The 17847-nt window shown below is 38.5% G+C and overlaps 1 protein-coding gene across 2 annotated transcripts; it reads right to left on the reverse strand.

The window, feature by feature from the left end:
• Positions 1-13107: 13107 nt before the first annotated feature.
• On the reverse strand, positions 13108-17821 carry LOC101891992 (uncharacterized). Of its 2 annotated transcripts, XM_059119312.1 has the most exons (5): positions 17307-17821; positions 16453-16471; positions 13839-14016; positions 13507-13777; positions 13108-13439 (listed from the first exon to the last, which is right to left on the reverse strand). In XM_059119312.1, exons 1-5 carry the CDS (start codon positions 17486-17488, stop codon positions 13256-13258), a joined length of 834 nt encoding a protein of 277 aa, XP_058975295.1. In that variant the 5' UTR covers positions 17489-17821; the 3' UTR covers positions 13108-13255. The 2 variants fall into 2 exon arrangements, with proteins under 2 accessions (XP_058975295.1, XP_011292749.1); XM_011294447.3 differs by lacking the exon at positions 16453-16471 and having other exon boundaries at positions 13839-14036; positions 17407-17821.
• Positions 17822-17847: the final 26 nt, after the last annotated feature.

Genomic DNA, 17847 nt, shown 5'->3' on the forward strand with positions numbered 1-17847 from the left:
ATTATGTAAAAATTGTTTATTTTTTGGTGTGACGGTTATCTGAAAGCGTTGCTGCGAGTGCAACCACTGACATCGTTGTCTGTCTGTCGTTGCTTTTGGTGTGAGTTTTAGTTTACAGACGAGACGAGCAGTAATGCTCCTCGCCAGTGGCATTTTAATCTTAATCGACGTGTGATTGCAGCTTAGGTTAAGAAAAGCGTCTGCCCCAACGACCATCCGCATCCGCATCCTTGCTGTCAGTGTCCTTGTTGGAACTACCATGCCAGCTACTTTGGCTTTGATGGGTGCGACATTTGTTTGTGAATTATTGATATCCTGCGGATAAATATTAAGTGATAATGGTAATATAAGGGAATAATACTGGACCAGTCTGTGAGTCCTAAAACCTCTTACGGGTAAGGAAAGAAAAAAAAAACTACCTGTTGACATAGCTAGAGATCAAAGCGCTGGGTAGGATCGAACTATATAACTTCATTATCTATTAATCGGGATGTTTTCATCGGGGATCTTTACTAAAATTCAAACCATTCGCCAATATTGAGGATATGGAAAATCTGTTCTGTTTCACAAAACTTGTACAAATCTACTCGTGTTGCTTTTTTTTTTTGTTACACTGCTTAACTTTTCTCCCACTCACTGCCACTGCTCCGGCTCCGCAACCGGCTCCTTCTTGGTTTTGTTGGTACTTTTGTTGGCTTTGACTTTACTAAGCTTAAGAGGCATATTCATTTATCTGAGAAAAGTTTGTTCAGCGCCACCACAAAACCCAACCATAGTGACGATGGCGATAATCACCAACAGGACGACGATGATGAGGATGTTTTTGAGAACACTGATGGCAATGAGTTTGTTTGGAGTGCACTCCGCAACACAGCCATCCTACTCTTTGGGGCAACATAAAAACTGCTGCATAGACCACAACTACGACTGCACATTCATTCAACTTTTGCCCAAATTGAAAATAACGCGAATAAAGAAATTTCAAAGGATTTCAAACGCAACGAAAAAAAAACCCCAAGCACAGAAAGACACTTGAAACCCATAGCAGAATGTCTGCTATCCTTTGGCAAATGTAAAATTATTAATATATAGTGCAATGAGAAATTGTTAAGTTTTTTATTCTCGCCAAAAAAGAAAAGAAAACACTGGGTTCGAGCACCCCGCAAAGCATTTGGCGAAAGGAGAAGAAGTGGGCTGATCTGCAGCATGGATGGCTACACACACGTAAATACATCCTTTATCTCGTCCCTGCTGACCCTTCGTTGGTGATTCGCTTTCCCCAAACTATGGCTATTAAATATTGTCATTAAGTGTCACGACATGATTTTATTTCAATTATCGAAATCCAAAATTAATTCGTCAATTTAATTAAGAAGTTTATGGGAGTTTCGGGGACACACAATTGCTCTATTTGAACACGTTATAATTCAATTAAGGGCCTGACATCAACACCAACACCAATACCAGCCCCCGGAGCCGGAGTCGGAATATTTATGGGCAAGACATAAAACTATAAATTCGATTGTCTTGTCGAACAATTAAAATTAGATCATTTACCAGCTACCGTCCGTGTTCGCCAACAACGATAACATCTTGCCCCTCTTGCCACCAACCACCAGCAAAGGGACACTCCATTCACCACTCACTAATCGAACAGAGGGTTCCGAAACACACACGCGCACACACACACACACAAGACGAATTAATCAAATGCCACGAAGGGAATGTCACATTAAGGACTCCCAGTTCGTCGAATACCTTTCTATGTCGGCAGTTTGTACTTGGATGGCCTTTGGCATGACCGATATCCACAGTGAGTACGGGTGTGTGCGTGTGTGCGTGTACTTTGCATGTTGATAGCTCATATAAAGAGTTGAAGTGAAAATAAATTGTCAATTGACCCATTGGTTAATTAAATTCATTTGCTTGAAGGACATCCGTTATTTGGTGTATGTGCGTATGTGCGTGTATAGGTCATTATGCATTTCGGGTGTCAGGTCCCCCTCCCAATTTGGTTGAGGGAGAATTAAACATTCAGAATCGTGTGAAGAGGATGATGTAAGTCGCAGCTCGTGCGTGTGAACATGGATGATGGTACGGTATGAGCTGGACTGGACTGGACTGGACTGTTCGCCCTGGGCTACTCATATTACAACAAACATTTGTTTTGAAAGTGCGGCAAGGACATGTTTACCCAAAACAAATTAGTCAATTCAAAGAAACAATTTAACCCTTTCTTGAAAACAAACCTAAGAAATATATATCGACCAAACGCTGTCGGGACCATGTGTTGGGGATATTTCACGACAAAGAATTTAGGTAAACAAGGAAATAGCAAATTTTTGGCAAATTCTGTACATGGAGAATGGTTTACTAGGTACGACTATACTTATGGGCTTGTGATAGTTCTTAAAGTCAGGTTTCGGTTGAAGTCTTTCCAGTTTCTTCACATTGGACCGAAAAACTCTTTGGGAGTTTGTTTCAGTTCTTTTTAATGTCCTTGGGTTACATTGTGTCCTTCAAGACATACTTTCGTTGGCTCACTCACATTTGCCTCAAAATACTCTCTTCCCATTCCCAACTCCATTGAAAACATTCTTTTAATCAACTCCTAATGCCGGTGACCCAATTTCATTGTTTAATCATTTTATCTATTCATTCAACATTTCGTTTTGAAAATCAATTGCCGAAATTTGACATGAAAGAATGAGGCAGTCAGGGAGGAAGGATTGTGCGTATGTTTTGCTACCCCTCGGGCATCTGTGCTGTGTCGTTTATCCTCGTTCCTTAATTAATGTGCCATGAAAGAAAGTATTTCTCACTCAGGATGTATGAGCGGTGTCGGTCGCAGTGGCGTCGTTTACTTAGTCTGCTTATCCTTTGTTTACGCAGCATCCACCCATCAATCCTTCTGCCGTCTGGGTGCTTTGGAACGCACCGAAGGACTTCATTTGCATACACGCATAATTTTTCCTTTCCTTCCTTTGGTAATTTTCGATTTGTTTGGCTGTTTTTTTTTTCTTTCTTGTTTTTGTTAATGTTAATTTTCTAAAGAACCGAAGAGACACACCTTTAACAACCCTTTTCGTTTTTTTTTTGGTCGGCCTCATTCTGTGTTGATTTCACCGTGAGATATGTGAATAAATATCTACGTAATTTTCCATATCCCATATCTGCGTTCGGATGATGTTTCCGTTAATTTTTGTTTTTGTGTTTGGTTCAGTTGATTCTCACGTCAGTCTTCGGTGCTGGGCTCTATCCACCTATTTAAAGGATAATTTCATATCTTTTTAATTATTTGGCGAGAGTGAACAGAACATCTGTTTGATGCCAGTATGTGGTTGGTGTTGTTGTTGTTTTTTTTTTTTTAATTGTTAGTTTTGTATACAGAAATTCGCTTTTTTTGGTAATTGAATATTATGTGTATACAACAAAAACAATTCTCAACTTAATGTTGGAACTGTCTTTAAATGCCACGGAATTATTTTTTTTTAAACAAATCAGGTTATCGTCTTTTCGAAACTCTTCAATACGACGACATAACCACTCTCTCCGGAGGAAATAACAGCAAAATATCTTCCCAACGGCCGACGACGCAGGGACATTCCACGAACTGCATACTTAAATGGCTTTTCAATGGCCTTCATAAATTTTGTCGTCGTTAATGTTTTATGCTACGCATCTCCTCCATTGAAACATTAAGTGTTACGGATGTTTTCCGCCAACCATCTAGGCAAATGGCCGGGCACTTCCACGCTGAGAGTCATTGGCGAACGTGTCCGAAAGGACACTTCAATGTTGTGGAAGAAATCAAACAGAAATGGTTAAAAGTTAGATAAACAGCGCGATGGACATTTTGTAAATATTTTTCGATTTGCGGAGGGCGGGGGCGTCAAGCGTATTCGTTGAAATAGTTGTTGTTTTTATTTTTTTTTATCGAATTTTCACATTAGAATTCCCTTTATTTAGCTTTCCTTTACCTTTCGAATTTAGGTAAATTTTCCATATTTAGGAGAAGATCGACTACGGGACACACTTTAAAGCAATATCGATTTAAAGACAAAAATATTCGTATATCAGAAAATTATCGGTATTTCGTTGTAACATGCCCCGATTAGCAATGATTAGTTCCAATCTAATGGGTTTGTATATTTTTGTTGATAGCTGGAAAATGTAGAGACTAAATTGCCATAATTTCCTCAATTTGGACCAGCAGTGCGATTTTCTAAGTACTTAACGACAGAACAATTATCGACAGACCAGTGATAATTATCGATTATAAAAATTTCAATTGCTATGTTAACAACATTTGTCGGGAAGCTAGCGATAAAAATTAAGAACAGTGTTGTCATGTTCGTTTGGGATACCATAGTATGTTTTGTTGCAAAATGATCAGGCTTAATCCCATTATTGTTGTTTTTATAAAAAACAACGTTTGTTTATTAGTGGAGAACGATGGTAATGTTTACCAGGGAATATCTAGGTTGCGGAAAGAGCCACCAATCCTTATCATAAAAATTAAGATCTACAAATCGAAACAATGTTGCTAACTTGTAATTAATTTTTTCCATCAAGAAATTGGCGTTTAAAAGTTGCACAAATACTAAGAGAATCCCATATGGTCGTCTCGCCTTCTATAAAAAATCAAGTCATGCCGAAAACTTCACATCAACGCATTGATCAAAATGTGATAGAGCTTTGGAGGCGCTATTATAAATTTCGAGTTTATTGGATGTAGGGTGCATCTAAGTTAACTCGAATTTTGTCCTTTACTTTTTTGTCGTAAGTTTACTTTTAAGATTATTTGTGTCTGTCTATTTGTGTGTGTCTGTGTGTCTGTCTGTGTGTTTTGGTTACACGTCAGCTTTCCATATCTGACAGGACATTCAAATGTGCTTTTATTGATTTTGAAAGGCGAAACAGCGCGTGTTTCAAATGCTGATGCTGATGAGAGGGGGAGATGGTGTTGACAATGATGGCCAAATGCTGTTTGTCGTTTTTGTTTTCTTATTACGACATTTGTGTGTGTAGTAATCTACACACACACCCACACATACACATACAATGTATATAGCGATGGCTTTACTGCCACTGACGGATGCGATGTCCTTTACATTTTTAATATCCGCCGGTGATAACTTGAATTATTGTTCAATGGCGTCCTGCTTTAACGACTGCTGTTTCCATCTACGATTTCATGATTTTTAAGGTTTTTCTTTCGGAAGGGAATTCAAGAATCCTGTCCAAAATTGCTAAACTTTAAAGGAACTGCTGCTCGTTTGTGGAGGCGGCTGGAGGGGGTTGGTTTTCTAGCTGACTCGGTTGCCACAGGATTTAAGCTATTTTAAGTAAATTTGTAGCTGATAGCATTAGATGGCATTCGGGTGACTTTTATTGGGTTCCTTTTCGATTCAATTCGTGTCCTGTTTTTCATTCATTTATGTTTTTCTTCACAATTGGATGATTTTGTTAAGCTGACTCCTTGGGGCTGAGAGGTGAGGGGAGGGGATGCATATAAATCTGCCAGTGACCATGGCCTTTTGTGTACAGTTTTGAATTTATTGAAAACACCAGCATCGTCGAGTTGGAGTGTTTCTTGAAGACAATTCTCTTGCCGTAATTGACTCTGTTCACCAGTGACCCACAGCACCAAGGAGTATTGCAAAGTCACACAATAAATTTCCTTTCCCACAGGCTAATCTGACATATAGTAAAATTTTAATAATTCCCGCGTTATTGTCAAGAAGCAGAGCTAGGGATTTACTCAGCGTCTGCATTTGTTTCTCAAAGTCAGTTGACAGATTTTTCTTAATTTGTTTATATTTTCGGGAATTGGTTCGTCATTATTGTCAATGCTAAATGGTAAGAAGTAAATGTGCCATAGTTTTCTGTCGGTTTAAGTCAGAGACCTATGAAACGCCAGGCTCGCATCAGACTTTCCGGAACTTGAGAACATAAATAATTTCACAAAAAATGGAGAGTTTCTGTTTTTACAAAAAGGAAGTGAAATTCACATTTCTATGACTGGAAAATGGCGTATGTTGTTGTTTTGGAAAAGTGGTTGAATTTGATTGCAACTGTTTTTGTGCGGAACTAAACTCAACGGAACAATGCGGCGATGAACCCTAGTAACAATACCGCAATGTGGGTGATGTGAGTAAATAAGATAGACTCCCTCATGGGTGCACATTCTGTGTATGTGTGTCTCATGTTGTATTTACTGATTTTTCTATGTACCAACACATACATGTACATGGACTCTTATTAGACATGTGGTATCTAAGTACATAGCGAATACGACGAAAACATCCCTTCAGTCACAACCCTTTTCTGGTGGATTTTCTAGGATAGTTCATGAAGTGAAGACAAATATTGAATTGCAAAGGGCTGTCGGTGGCTGAAACGAATTGTTTACAATTGAATTAAGCTTTTTTTTAGAAACGCGGCTGGATACCAAAGGCCCATGGTTATATGGCGGATTAGATCTCGGGATATTCATTTCTAACTTCTAAGACATGTATATTGTCACTCTCCAAGCCGTTAAGTTCAAGTTTTATGAAAAATCTTTTTTCGTTTAAAAGCGAATTATGGACTTCTCTTTTAGTTAGGAAAATTCCGATATTTGTCTCGTTTGGTTGATTCCAGTTACATTAACGGTAAATCCGTAAATACTAAATCAGAGCTGTTCAAGAATAACAGCTCCCCCTCTCTCTATCTCTCCAGTCGAATTTAGTTTAGTTATTTTAAATCATCAACAAATAACTGTTAAAACATTATTTATATATTTTTTTATATCAATACGCTTGACGAATAATCTCGGACAACACTCATGTTAAAAACAATTGAAATGAATCGTTAAATATAAAGAGAAATAGAATTTTTGTTTTCTCTTAAATTATCTCTATTTTGGACTGCGACCCCAGTGGATGCTTGTAAACACCCATGTCCTAAATCATCACATATCGCGCAAAGAGAGTAGGAAGACTTATCTGACAGACCAAAACTACGGTATTCGACGAACTGAAGGCAAATTATGTGGAGAATTCCGATCGAAATCTATTCGTAAAAAATATGACCTAAACATGAACAAGTTTTACGAAACCACAAATATTTATGGTAAGTGACTAGGAAAATCCCATTGTTCTCCCAGCAAAACAAATAGAATCGATTACTCTTGGATCCTAAAAAGTAGTCCTGGTAAAACAGAAATTTTTAGAACGTGCCATAAGATTCGTAAAACTTTATGTTTATGCTACGGAGTCGTATATCAAGCAGGCGGCTTGGCAATATCCTAATTTCGAAGAAACAATGACGTAAAAGTTGTGTTTAGATGTTTAGCAAACAGACAGCGCCCCTGGGTTCAGGTTCGTAGAAATATTCGAAAAACTCAAAAAATTGCAATGTATATACCTCTAAGGCAAAGACCACAAACCTTATCCTGCAAACATATTCATTATAAATCGGGTTACCAGCGCAATATTTTAAATGGGTATGTTGTCACTAAAAGTCGTTAGTCCATGTTAGTTTTTTATATAATTGCACCTGAAGAAAAGGGAGAGAAAATGTCGGCTTAAAAAAGAATAGAATAAAGACAGTGTATCAATAATATCAAAATATGTCTTCCAAACGCTGGAAACAAACTTCTCAGATATAAGGGCTGAACAGTTTTATATTTTGCGAAAATTTAGATGAAGTTTTTAGATTTTGAGAAATAAATATTTTTATACCCTCCACCATACTATGGAGGGTTTATTAACTTTGAAATACTCGTAATACTCATGCCAGACCCAACAAAGTATATGTATTCTTGATCAGCGTAAAACTCTAAGTCGGTTTAGCGATGTGCGTCTGTTGTAATCACTCTATCTTTCGGTCGGAACGGCCTGCAGGTCCACGTTTTCTTATAGCCCCTATAAAACGATACCTCACGATATTCGGTATTTTGATGATTTTAGCGACATTTTAGCGGAATTGTTTCAAATTTTGTATGCGAATGGGCAAAAAAATACTTATGCAGGAACACGTTTTCGTACAGCCCCCATATAAGAATTATTCTTTGAGAGGTATTTTTCTACGGATTTTTTTTAATTTTCAAATTTCTTCAAAATCGTGGGGGTATTAGAGTTCGGCCCGAACTTAGCTGCTTTTTTAGTTTTTTTTTTTTATTTTATAAAAAAATAATGCTATTAATTTATTATTCATTTACTTATTTATTCTAATGTGTGGATTTGCGGAAGAACTTACAACTGTGGAACTCTTTATTTTTTTTTTAAATATTAAATTCCTGAAAAACAGGGTTTCTCCATGGGCAAGGGAAATATTTTTGTACCCAAAGGATTAATAAAAATAGAGTTTAATTTATTCAATGCCGTGAAGATGAAAGTCTACACACATTTTTAAAAATGGCAACTATAATTACATATTTACCCCCCCTTTGTATATGAATGTATGTGTGTGTATGTGGGTATGTTGTATTTATGAAAGGCATTTCCCCTTAACAAGGACAATATCTGATAGCCGACAATACATTGATAGATACTCGTGTGTATGTGCGTATGTACATCTGGCTGTTTGATGCACACATACATTTCGTACACGAACGTGTGTTTGTGTGTATGTATATCCGTCGCGGACACACGCGACCTTTGCCCAAGTAAATACGCATTTTCACGAGGGAACAACCAACGAAAGGGTTTACGCTTCGAATGCATGGTTGGTTATTTACTCCTTTTACCACGGCAACGTCCTATCGAATGCGTGCCCATACCCTTCTATATCGGCTACATTATCGAGTTGCCAGATTGCTTGCAGAAATAACGAATGACAACTGCTAGCTGGAAGCGAATTAAGTTTTATGTTTCAACTTGTAAAGCCCCAGCAGGATATGAAATTATGCAGCAGCAAAAAGGATTTTCGCATTAAAGCATCTGAGTCATTTAAACCGCTTTCCATTCCTTGGCGTGGGGGGGGATGCCAATTGTGAGAGGTTTATAATTTACATATTTTTTCATGGTTGAATGTTTTATGCGTTTTATGAGCATTTTTCTTTTTTTGTTTAAGTCATTACGTATATCGCTTCCGCCCCAGCCCTTCAGTTTTGCGTTGCTATGTTCTTCCAGTGATTTTATACGCTGTCTTATTGATACCGCATCTATGAACAGACACTCCATACACTGCCATAACACATACACAGACACTACCATAACATCTTTTTCATGTGCAAATGAATTCGATCTACGTTTGGAACGAGCCGAAATTCGTTTGGTAGAAATTCCATCAAGTTTTGAATGGCTGTGATAAATTTCTAATCAATGATTAATCACGTATCGACTCGTTATATTGTGGTTGAACGCCTTTGTTATTGAGCCGTTCAATTTCCCTGGATCCTTTCCTTTTATAAAAATATGGACCTGAGTACCATTGCTACTATTTATATAATTGTTTAATATTTGCTAATAAGTCCAAGGAGGCTGTGTTTTACTAAATTTAAATAAATTTATTTTTTTCGTCGTCTTGGCTTTGCGTTGATTCGATCCTCCAGAGACATTATTATTATTAACGTAGTCCCTTCCTTGTGTCTAAGTAGAGAACATAATAAATCTTCTTATGTCTATGCATCATTCTTTGCAAATGTATTCCATATTCGATTCAATATTTATTTGAAATTGTAGCTCCAGCTCCCTCCGGAGCAGGGCAATCAGCGTTGTAATAATTCTTAATTTTCCATTGCAATAGTTCTCATCTCGGTTGTAAATCGTTTAATGGCATACTCTTGTAATACGGAATCGGAAGTAGGCCAAAAGAAAATGAAAAACGTATTTACTTCTGTTTTGCTTTGGATATTTATATCCGATGATTTATAAATACTTGATAGAAATTTATGAGATACTTATTGTGTTTATGCCACAAACAAATATGGCTTCCGCTACAAGTCTTGTTAAATGAAAAAAAAAAAAAACTGGAAAAAATGAAATTGATTTCCCCTTACACCCTTTCGCGGTGGTGGTGGTGGTGGTGGTGGTGGGTGGCGTCATAGAGATAGAGAACACAAAAGCGAAGGGTGGATGTGCCAAACAAACATTGTCAGGATAATATCCTTAGAATTTCCATTCTTTATTTGTTGATATACATACATACATACGTTAACATCATGATGTCCTCCTGTTTGTTATCCTTACATAACAAGCCTTAGTTTTTCTAGAATAATTTGTCGATAAGGAGCTGGATTTTTCTATTAGCAGTTCGAATTTCTCTTCTCTGAAACTCACTTTTTTACGGAACATAATGCGTAATAAACAGAGGTCAGTTTGTTTGTTTTTCAACTATTCATGCCTTGTACTCATTTATATTCCCTGACCCGGAGATATCTCGTCTACATATCCACGCTTGTCAAACCATAATCACTTTTCGTTCTATATCCGTTTTTCCCATATCGCAATCCAATAAATGTGTGATTCCCAAACACCTCGGAACACACAAAATCTAATCAAACAAATTGCCCAGAGGTCAACGGCGGACGGAGGTTGCAGATGACCCATATTCAATTACATTCAACACCGATTATCCGCCACTCAAATGTGTCACACAGGCGACAACACAAAGGGCGGCCGGTGGTCATAACGAGCAAATCAAATGAGCTTGGAGTGGAAAACAAGGAAGTGGTCATTTGTTTACAAATAAATGCGATTATATACGCAAACATACCCCCGAGGGCCGGCAACACACTCGCTGCCACGCAACGTTCCCCAGAAGGGCGAACAGACAAAACCGACCGACCGACCGACTTACTGACCACCCAGAGTATCATTGCAAATCGCATCAGTGACCATTAAGGGATTTTCCACGCAACTTGTCAGACAAAACAGATATCTGTTGCTTCCGCTGATGATGGTCACCCCTGTTCAATAACAAAGAGACATATATGGAGAGAGAGAGAGAGGGAGAGGGGTCATTGTTAACAACATAATAAAGAGCTTGTGGCGAGCAGTCAACGTTTCACGTTATTGGCCTCTGGACATTGCCAACCAACACCCCTATTTTTGCTGAGCTGAATGCAACAGGCCCTGGATGGATGTGTTGCTCGGTGAGCGGTGGTCATCCGAGTCATTTAATGGTCAATTCGTTCGTGTTTATGAACAACATTTCAATTCACGCCTTGTTGCTGCTTGTTTTGGCAATTAGGAGGGGGGAACCAACCGGTTTGCATTTATGCAAATGTTGACCTGACCAATGGACGGATAAGTGGTCATTTGGACGACACAATGACTTGATGACGTTGTCATAACAAATAAAGGACCGTCTGAGGGAGAGGATGCAATACGCGGGGTGATTAATTTAAAAGGGTTAGCGGGAAATTACTTGTTGATCTGTAATTACCAATCATTCCCTTTGATGAGCATTATCTGCTGGCAAGATATTCCACTTGATTTTTCGACAAGTGGTATCAACTAAACACCTCCAGAAATGGCCCACTTCAGATGACTGTGGAGTGTTTTTGCACAGCCCTCCCCCCCCCTTGTTGCTGCCATCCTTGGTGTGGCTTTGTACTGCATCCTGGATGATATCACTTGTTCGTCCTCTAATTCTCTAGCCTGAAATGCACTGCACAGTACGTATGCATTCATGTTGATCCATGAACATACATACATACAAGCCTACATACATACGAGTATGTATGCTCCCCGGGAGACCGGTACCAACGTTCGTTGCCAGCAATTTACTTCCATTGAAATGCAGTTGAAAAGGTTATGTCTTTTGCTTTATGTCATCACTTCGAAGGGGGAGAAGGAGCAGCAGCAGCAGAAGGAGAAATGAAATGCAGAAATGAAGAGTCAAGCGGAACCTTTAACTCCCATAAGCATGCACTTTCTGTAGCACAGGCTGGTGTTTTCCCAGTTTTGACTGCAACCAGAGGGTTTCTCCTGTTCCATGCCAGCTTCTGTTGGCATTGTTCTTGCCACCAAGGATGATTGCAGGATAACATAGAGGTAATATGCAGTGATTCGCATGTTGCCCTGTTGATGAGGATGACGATGCCGTAGCATAAATGTTCACCCACATCCCCGCTCTCACCCACTCGTGCATAAGTGTTAAAGTGGCTCACTTGTTTAGCATTCTTTAATGGTTGGCTGTCTGGTTTGACTGTTTGACGTTCGCCAGGCTGTTGTTGTTGAGGAACGACTTGCCTGAACGAGTCTTCCGCTCTTAGAATCTGCATGCACATTTTCACACGTTATTACCTCTACGAGGGATATTCATATGGCGGTGTCGGACAAAGCACCCATCTTCTCACTAGGATAATAGACATAATGGAGGCAACAAGTGGCGCTAGCACCTACTTTGATTCTAATATTTATTGGAAAGGATGTGCTTCTCTACGGACGAAGCATAAGGTAGGTGGGCTCTTCATGTGGAAGTGTGTCTCCCCTCACACACTTTCACAAGTCAATTGCTCAGGCATAAGCCGGAAAAAAGTACATGTTCCATTAACTGCATTGTTCCACAATCTGCGAGAATAAATATTCCTTTTGCCATTTTTAATTGTTTTAAAAGGATCCGGCTCTGATAACTAAAAAAATAGTAAAACGTTTTGTGCAAAATACTTTGTACATACTGGCTGCGATTAGGTAAAGATAGATTAGTTTCAGTAGCACTTAAGGAATATACTTTTAAATAAAAATCAGAATTGAATCTACACCCAAGCGAAACGGTTGTATTCTTTTCTCATCACCGAATAGAGAATTGAAATAACACCCTAACGAAGCGGTCGTGTTTCTTTTCTCACTAAATATTGCTCCCGTCGAGCCGAATACGGAATAGAGTTGACAATCGAAGAGGGAGATTGGACTCTATTCCTATCATTAAAAACATTGATCCTCCGAGCAGGATCCAAAACAGAATTGAATCAACAGCCAAACCATTCGGTTGGTTTTCTTTTCTCACCGAAAACTGAATAGAGTTGACAATCGAAGAGGGAGATTGGACTCTATTCTACTTTACACGTTTAGTCAAATCCAAAGTGTCACGTTCTGTTAAAAATATGGTCGAGTGAAAATATCTTTGGAGCCTTGAGTAAAATATAACCCTCTTTAACTCTCTTCTGAATTTATTAGAATTTGTTTTCCAATTTATAAATGGATCTAGAAAGTCTATAAACATAATAAAAACAATAAATATAATTAAAAAGGTCATAACAATAAACAACTATTTAACGGCGTAGTAGTTAACCTCACTCTGCCGTGGGGCCTATAGCCATCTATGGCGTCACATGGAAAGGCTTCCTTGGGAAATGACGTTTCTTCCTAACGACATTCTCGTCATAGTCCTCAATTTCATCGTTGTCATCATCGACTTCAACATCGCCCGGACGTACAGGATAGCCCTCTTCAGGCTTCACTATTTTAACACCTTTATCTCCAAAAATCAGACAATCGAAGTTTCTAGGCCGAAAAGAGTACATAATGAAGTAAAATGTGAAATGAGAATCCCCATTCCTTCCCTGCTCACCTTTCGAACAACTCATATCCTTGGAACGAGGCCGACATGAACATGCACACGTGCATGTTGCGGCCCAAAAACCAAATATCGTGGAACTGCACGCACGCCTGGGCAAATCCGAATCGGGGCGGACGGAAGCACATGGGCGGGGGATTTTGACCGGATACTTTCCTTTTGAACCAGACGTTATTGTTGACTTTCATACGTAGTTCAAACGAGAACTCCTCGGGCCGATACACAATTTCAGTACAAGAATTCATGCCGATCACGGCCAAAAAGCCTGCAACGAATACAGAAAAGAAGCTAACCATAGGAGTGTCGCCGTCAGTTTTCGAACTCACCTGCACAGCATTTGCAAACTCCTTTGTCGCAGGAACACGGAATGCTGCTCAGCAAATTGCCAACTGTGACATTGGGTAAGGATATCTGCCTAGACTCCTCCTCCAGTCTAAGAAGATTGAGACGATGATTGAGAATCCCAAGTTGCTTGGCCGCTTCATAGGCCAAATCTTCGCCAGGCTCTTCAGGTGAATTGAAAGCTAAAGGTTTGTTTTTAGAATAGATATAAAAATAGCAACTATTTTGACTTGTAGTAATACGTTCGACCAAGACCCAAATATGTACAGCAAGAAAAGTGGGAACTCTTTTTAACGAGGCTCAGTACCCTAATTTTGATAAAAAAAAAATGCATCCACCCGCTTGAAATAGTGTGGCGAATGAGAAACATCGCACAATTTGCAAACACAATACATGCGAAGCGAAAAATATTATACAGCAAATCGCAGCTTCGAATCCTTACAAATAAATCACATTTTCAATATAGCAAAGAAAATAACACGAGAAATATTTAATTTGATCTAAAATGTTCCTTAAAATCACGAAAAGTAAACCAAGTAAAAGTAAAGTGTTCTTGAGCATCAGTTACGACTGGCAACCGTCTCGACCGTCCAGATAAATGAACAGGTTACAAATATTCGTAATAGGGCTTGGGCCTTTGCTTTCTGAGGTAGTTGTGTATCGAACAGGTCCAAGCTGAATAATGTTTATCCTCCCTATGGAATAGCCACAACGCTTTTCGTTGAAATACAATCAAACTCCATCAGCCGGTCTGATCGAACATGTTCATTTAAGATACACAAATGAAACGAACATTTTGTGATCATACACAAATTCATTGATTTGTCATTGAGGGCAAAATACATGACACATTTATTGCTCACTTGCGATGAAATTGTACATTGGGTAAGGGTTGGGCCTAAGGAAGAACTATTAGTAGTTGACTAGTAAGTAAATGTGTTAAAATTGCTCTTTATCGGCTTGCATATAGTTATGAACGTTTGCTATGATTTGAAGTGCCAAATATTCAAATGCGACATTTTGGAGGACAACTTTCAAATCACTTGTTAGCTCAAATCTTGTTGCTAAACACAACATAGGCTCTCAAACATTCATGCACGTTTGCTGGCACAGGGAATCAAACTGATTGCTCAATTCGATCCTATCCCATACGAATCGATCAAGAAGAGGTCGTGTATGATGGAATAGCTTCAACTCAACCTATCACTTCATTTGGGGCCTTCGAATAGGACTAGTCTTCTAATAGCGGAAGTTGCATTTAGAAACATTGAATAAAAATAATTAATGAAGATTCAAGTTTTTCCACTTTTCGCTAGAATCGAATAACTGCTGGAGTGATAGGCAAAACGAATGTTCGCAAACAAACAAAGCCAACTACATACTTGGGCAAATAGGCCGGCATACGAACGAAACGAATAAATAAAAGTGAAAACCCTCAACCAAAATACTCATTTAAACAAACATAGACGCACATACATATGAGAACATATTTACATATATACAAATTAACACACACACAGACACAAATAAACAATCCAACACACACTTGTACATACACATAAATGCTCATAAATTAAAGCCACTAAGCCAACCAACCTTACATAAAGGTCAATAACATGTCTTAAGTATAGATGAGAAACGAGAAAATTAAACACGACATAGAATCAAATCAAATAAAAGAAAACGAATAAGAATAAAAATAAAAATAAAATAGAATGAAAAAATCAAATGAATTAAGTCAGCGCTCACCACGATGACCTTCGGAGTAACTTTTGTTCGTTTTGCGGGTCGGTCGGATGAGAGCTACCTCAAATTATGACGACGCTGGCATTAGCGGAGCGACAGACAGGCCGTGGTGGCCACAGTTCTTGCTCTCCCCAAAACCTTGACAAACACCGCCACTCAAATGTGTGACTAGAACGTAAATAAAACTGAGTTTGACATGTGTCGGCAAGGAAGACTGGTTCTGACACCAGACAAGAAGGCAGTACCGAATTTTTGTGGGAAATCCAATCGACCGAACGTTCTTCCAACACTAAATTAATTTCACGAACCAATCAAATGAAAGTCCATTTGTTACAAATAGTAAACCCATTTATTACAGTATGTACACATTCATATTTGAAATAAAGCATTTAATTATTGTTATATAATATTTGCAATTGATTAAAAAAAAAAAAAAAACAAGTAAACAAACATAATGGTAATCACAATTTATTCGATCGATATATTCTATTCTGCATATGTTTTCTATTCCTACAAAAGAAAAAAAAGTGTATAAAGCTATGAAACCATCACAAAACAATAAATTCAAAAATATTGTCCTTCGCGTTTGATGACGCACCCAATTCGAGTTATGTGAGCGGAAACGGAAGTGATTTTTAAACTCGTTAATCGAGTCGATTATATTTGTTAATGTTTATTTCGCTACTTCTGATCTCGCTGGCGATTTGTAAAATATGAATTTGGTATTTACCGTTACCGTGGTATTTATTTTAATAACAATAACGTAATGAAATACATGTTGGTACTCTACATCAGGTATGCACGACAAAGGCTAAAAAAGAAATCGTATCGAAACAACATTTGGATCAGTACCGGGCTCCTTAATTTTAAACTTTAATATGTGAAGCCCTGTTGAACTTGCAAAAATGGCTAATCTCCAGAAAACTCTTTTGTGCTATCACTACTTCACATTCAATTAATTTTATAGGATACATTCATATAATTAAGCTATCAAATTTGTACTTTAGCCACATGTTATAAATAGGATTACTGATAGAGCACCTTCTCATAAACCTTTTGAGTCGTAATGTCAAAGCAAAATGTCACTTGTAATAACGTCCCCATCAAATTTATGCCTTTGCCATCACCATAGTGTTTTGTGCGACATTCGATATGGTACCGCTAAAATCTAAAGAATACCATTGCCATACCGAATCAATACAGCAAGTGAAATTGACCAAAAGACTGATCGATTGATAGATCAACGAATCGCGTTTATTTCGAATTGTAATGACCTAATTTTCCTTCCAAATCCGCGACTATTACTTCCATTTAAAGTAGCGCCATAGCCATCAAAGTGATAGCTATGTTCGTTGCATTTCGTATTTTGCTCATCGGCCATACCTTTGCAATGGAGCGTTTTTTTTTTTGCGTCGAGAACGAATTTCACCAACTCGGAATGGGTGCACCACCACACCTGTCACCAACCGTAAGCTTACAAACTAATTGCCATTCACGGCCATTTATAGATATTTACATTTCTCTTAAAAAGTCGGTTAGTTTTCTCAGTCGAGTTCGATCCGAGAGTAAAAGTTCGCTATACATCTAGATAACACAGCTCTCAAGTACGTACATCATATACATTTATATATACATCCTGCATATTTTACAACATCTAATTAATAAGTTTTGGAGCGGGGTCCGCGCTTCGCTCCTAGCTCAAACACATATGTACAATTCTTTGGTAAATCGGAAAGGCGTAGGGATTGACAAAATTCAAAATCAAATAATAAAAATACGACATAAAGTAGGAATTTTTGCTACTACCGGTCTCGGAGCGGGCCACGGCCAGCAAGGAGGCTACGCACAGCAAATAGAACACTAGGCGGGGATGGCTGTTCGATGGCATGGCGATGCTTGGCTGTGCTTTTTGCGTGATGTGGTACGATGTGACTCCTCTTCTCGCTCTCACTCTGTGCCTCCTCCGCGCCTTCTTCAATATTCTTGGCAACTTTCTGTTTGATTTGTTCGAAACTTTCGCTTTTCTTCTTGTATTTTGGTTTTTATATTTTTTGTTATTTGCTAATCGTTTAGAGCGCGAGCATTTGTTTTGTTGTCAGACATGAAAAAGCCGCAACTTTTGATTTTGGCTTCACGTTTTTGGCCGTGTTTCGTTCGTTTAGTGGTAGTTTCGTCTCGAGTTCACTGATATTCAGACCGATCGTGTTAATGGCTGTTGACCAACTAAACGCTGACCACTGCTGATCG

The sequence above is a fragment of the Musca domestica genome, unplaced genomic scaffold (assembly GCF_030504385.1).
Source record: "Musca domestica strain aabys unplaced genomic scaffold, Musca_domestica.polishedcontigs.V.1.1 141, whole genome shotgun sequence".
In the NCBI taxonomy this organism is placed as follows: domain Eukaryota; kingdom Metazoa; phylum Arthropoda; class Insecta; order Diptera; family Muscidae; genus Musca; species Musca domestica.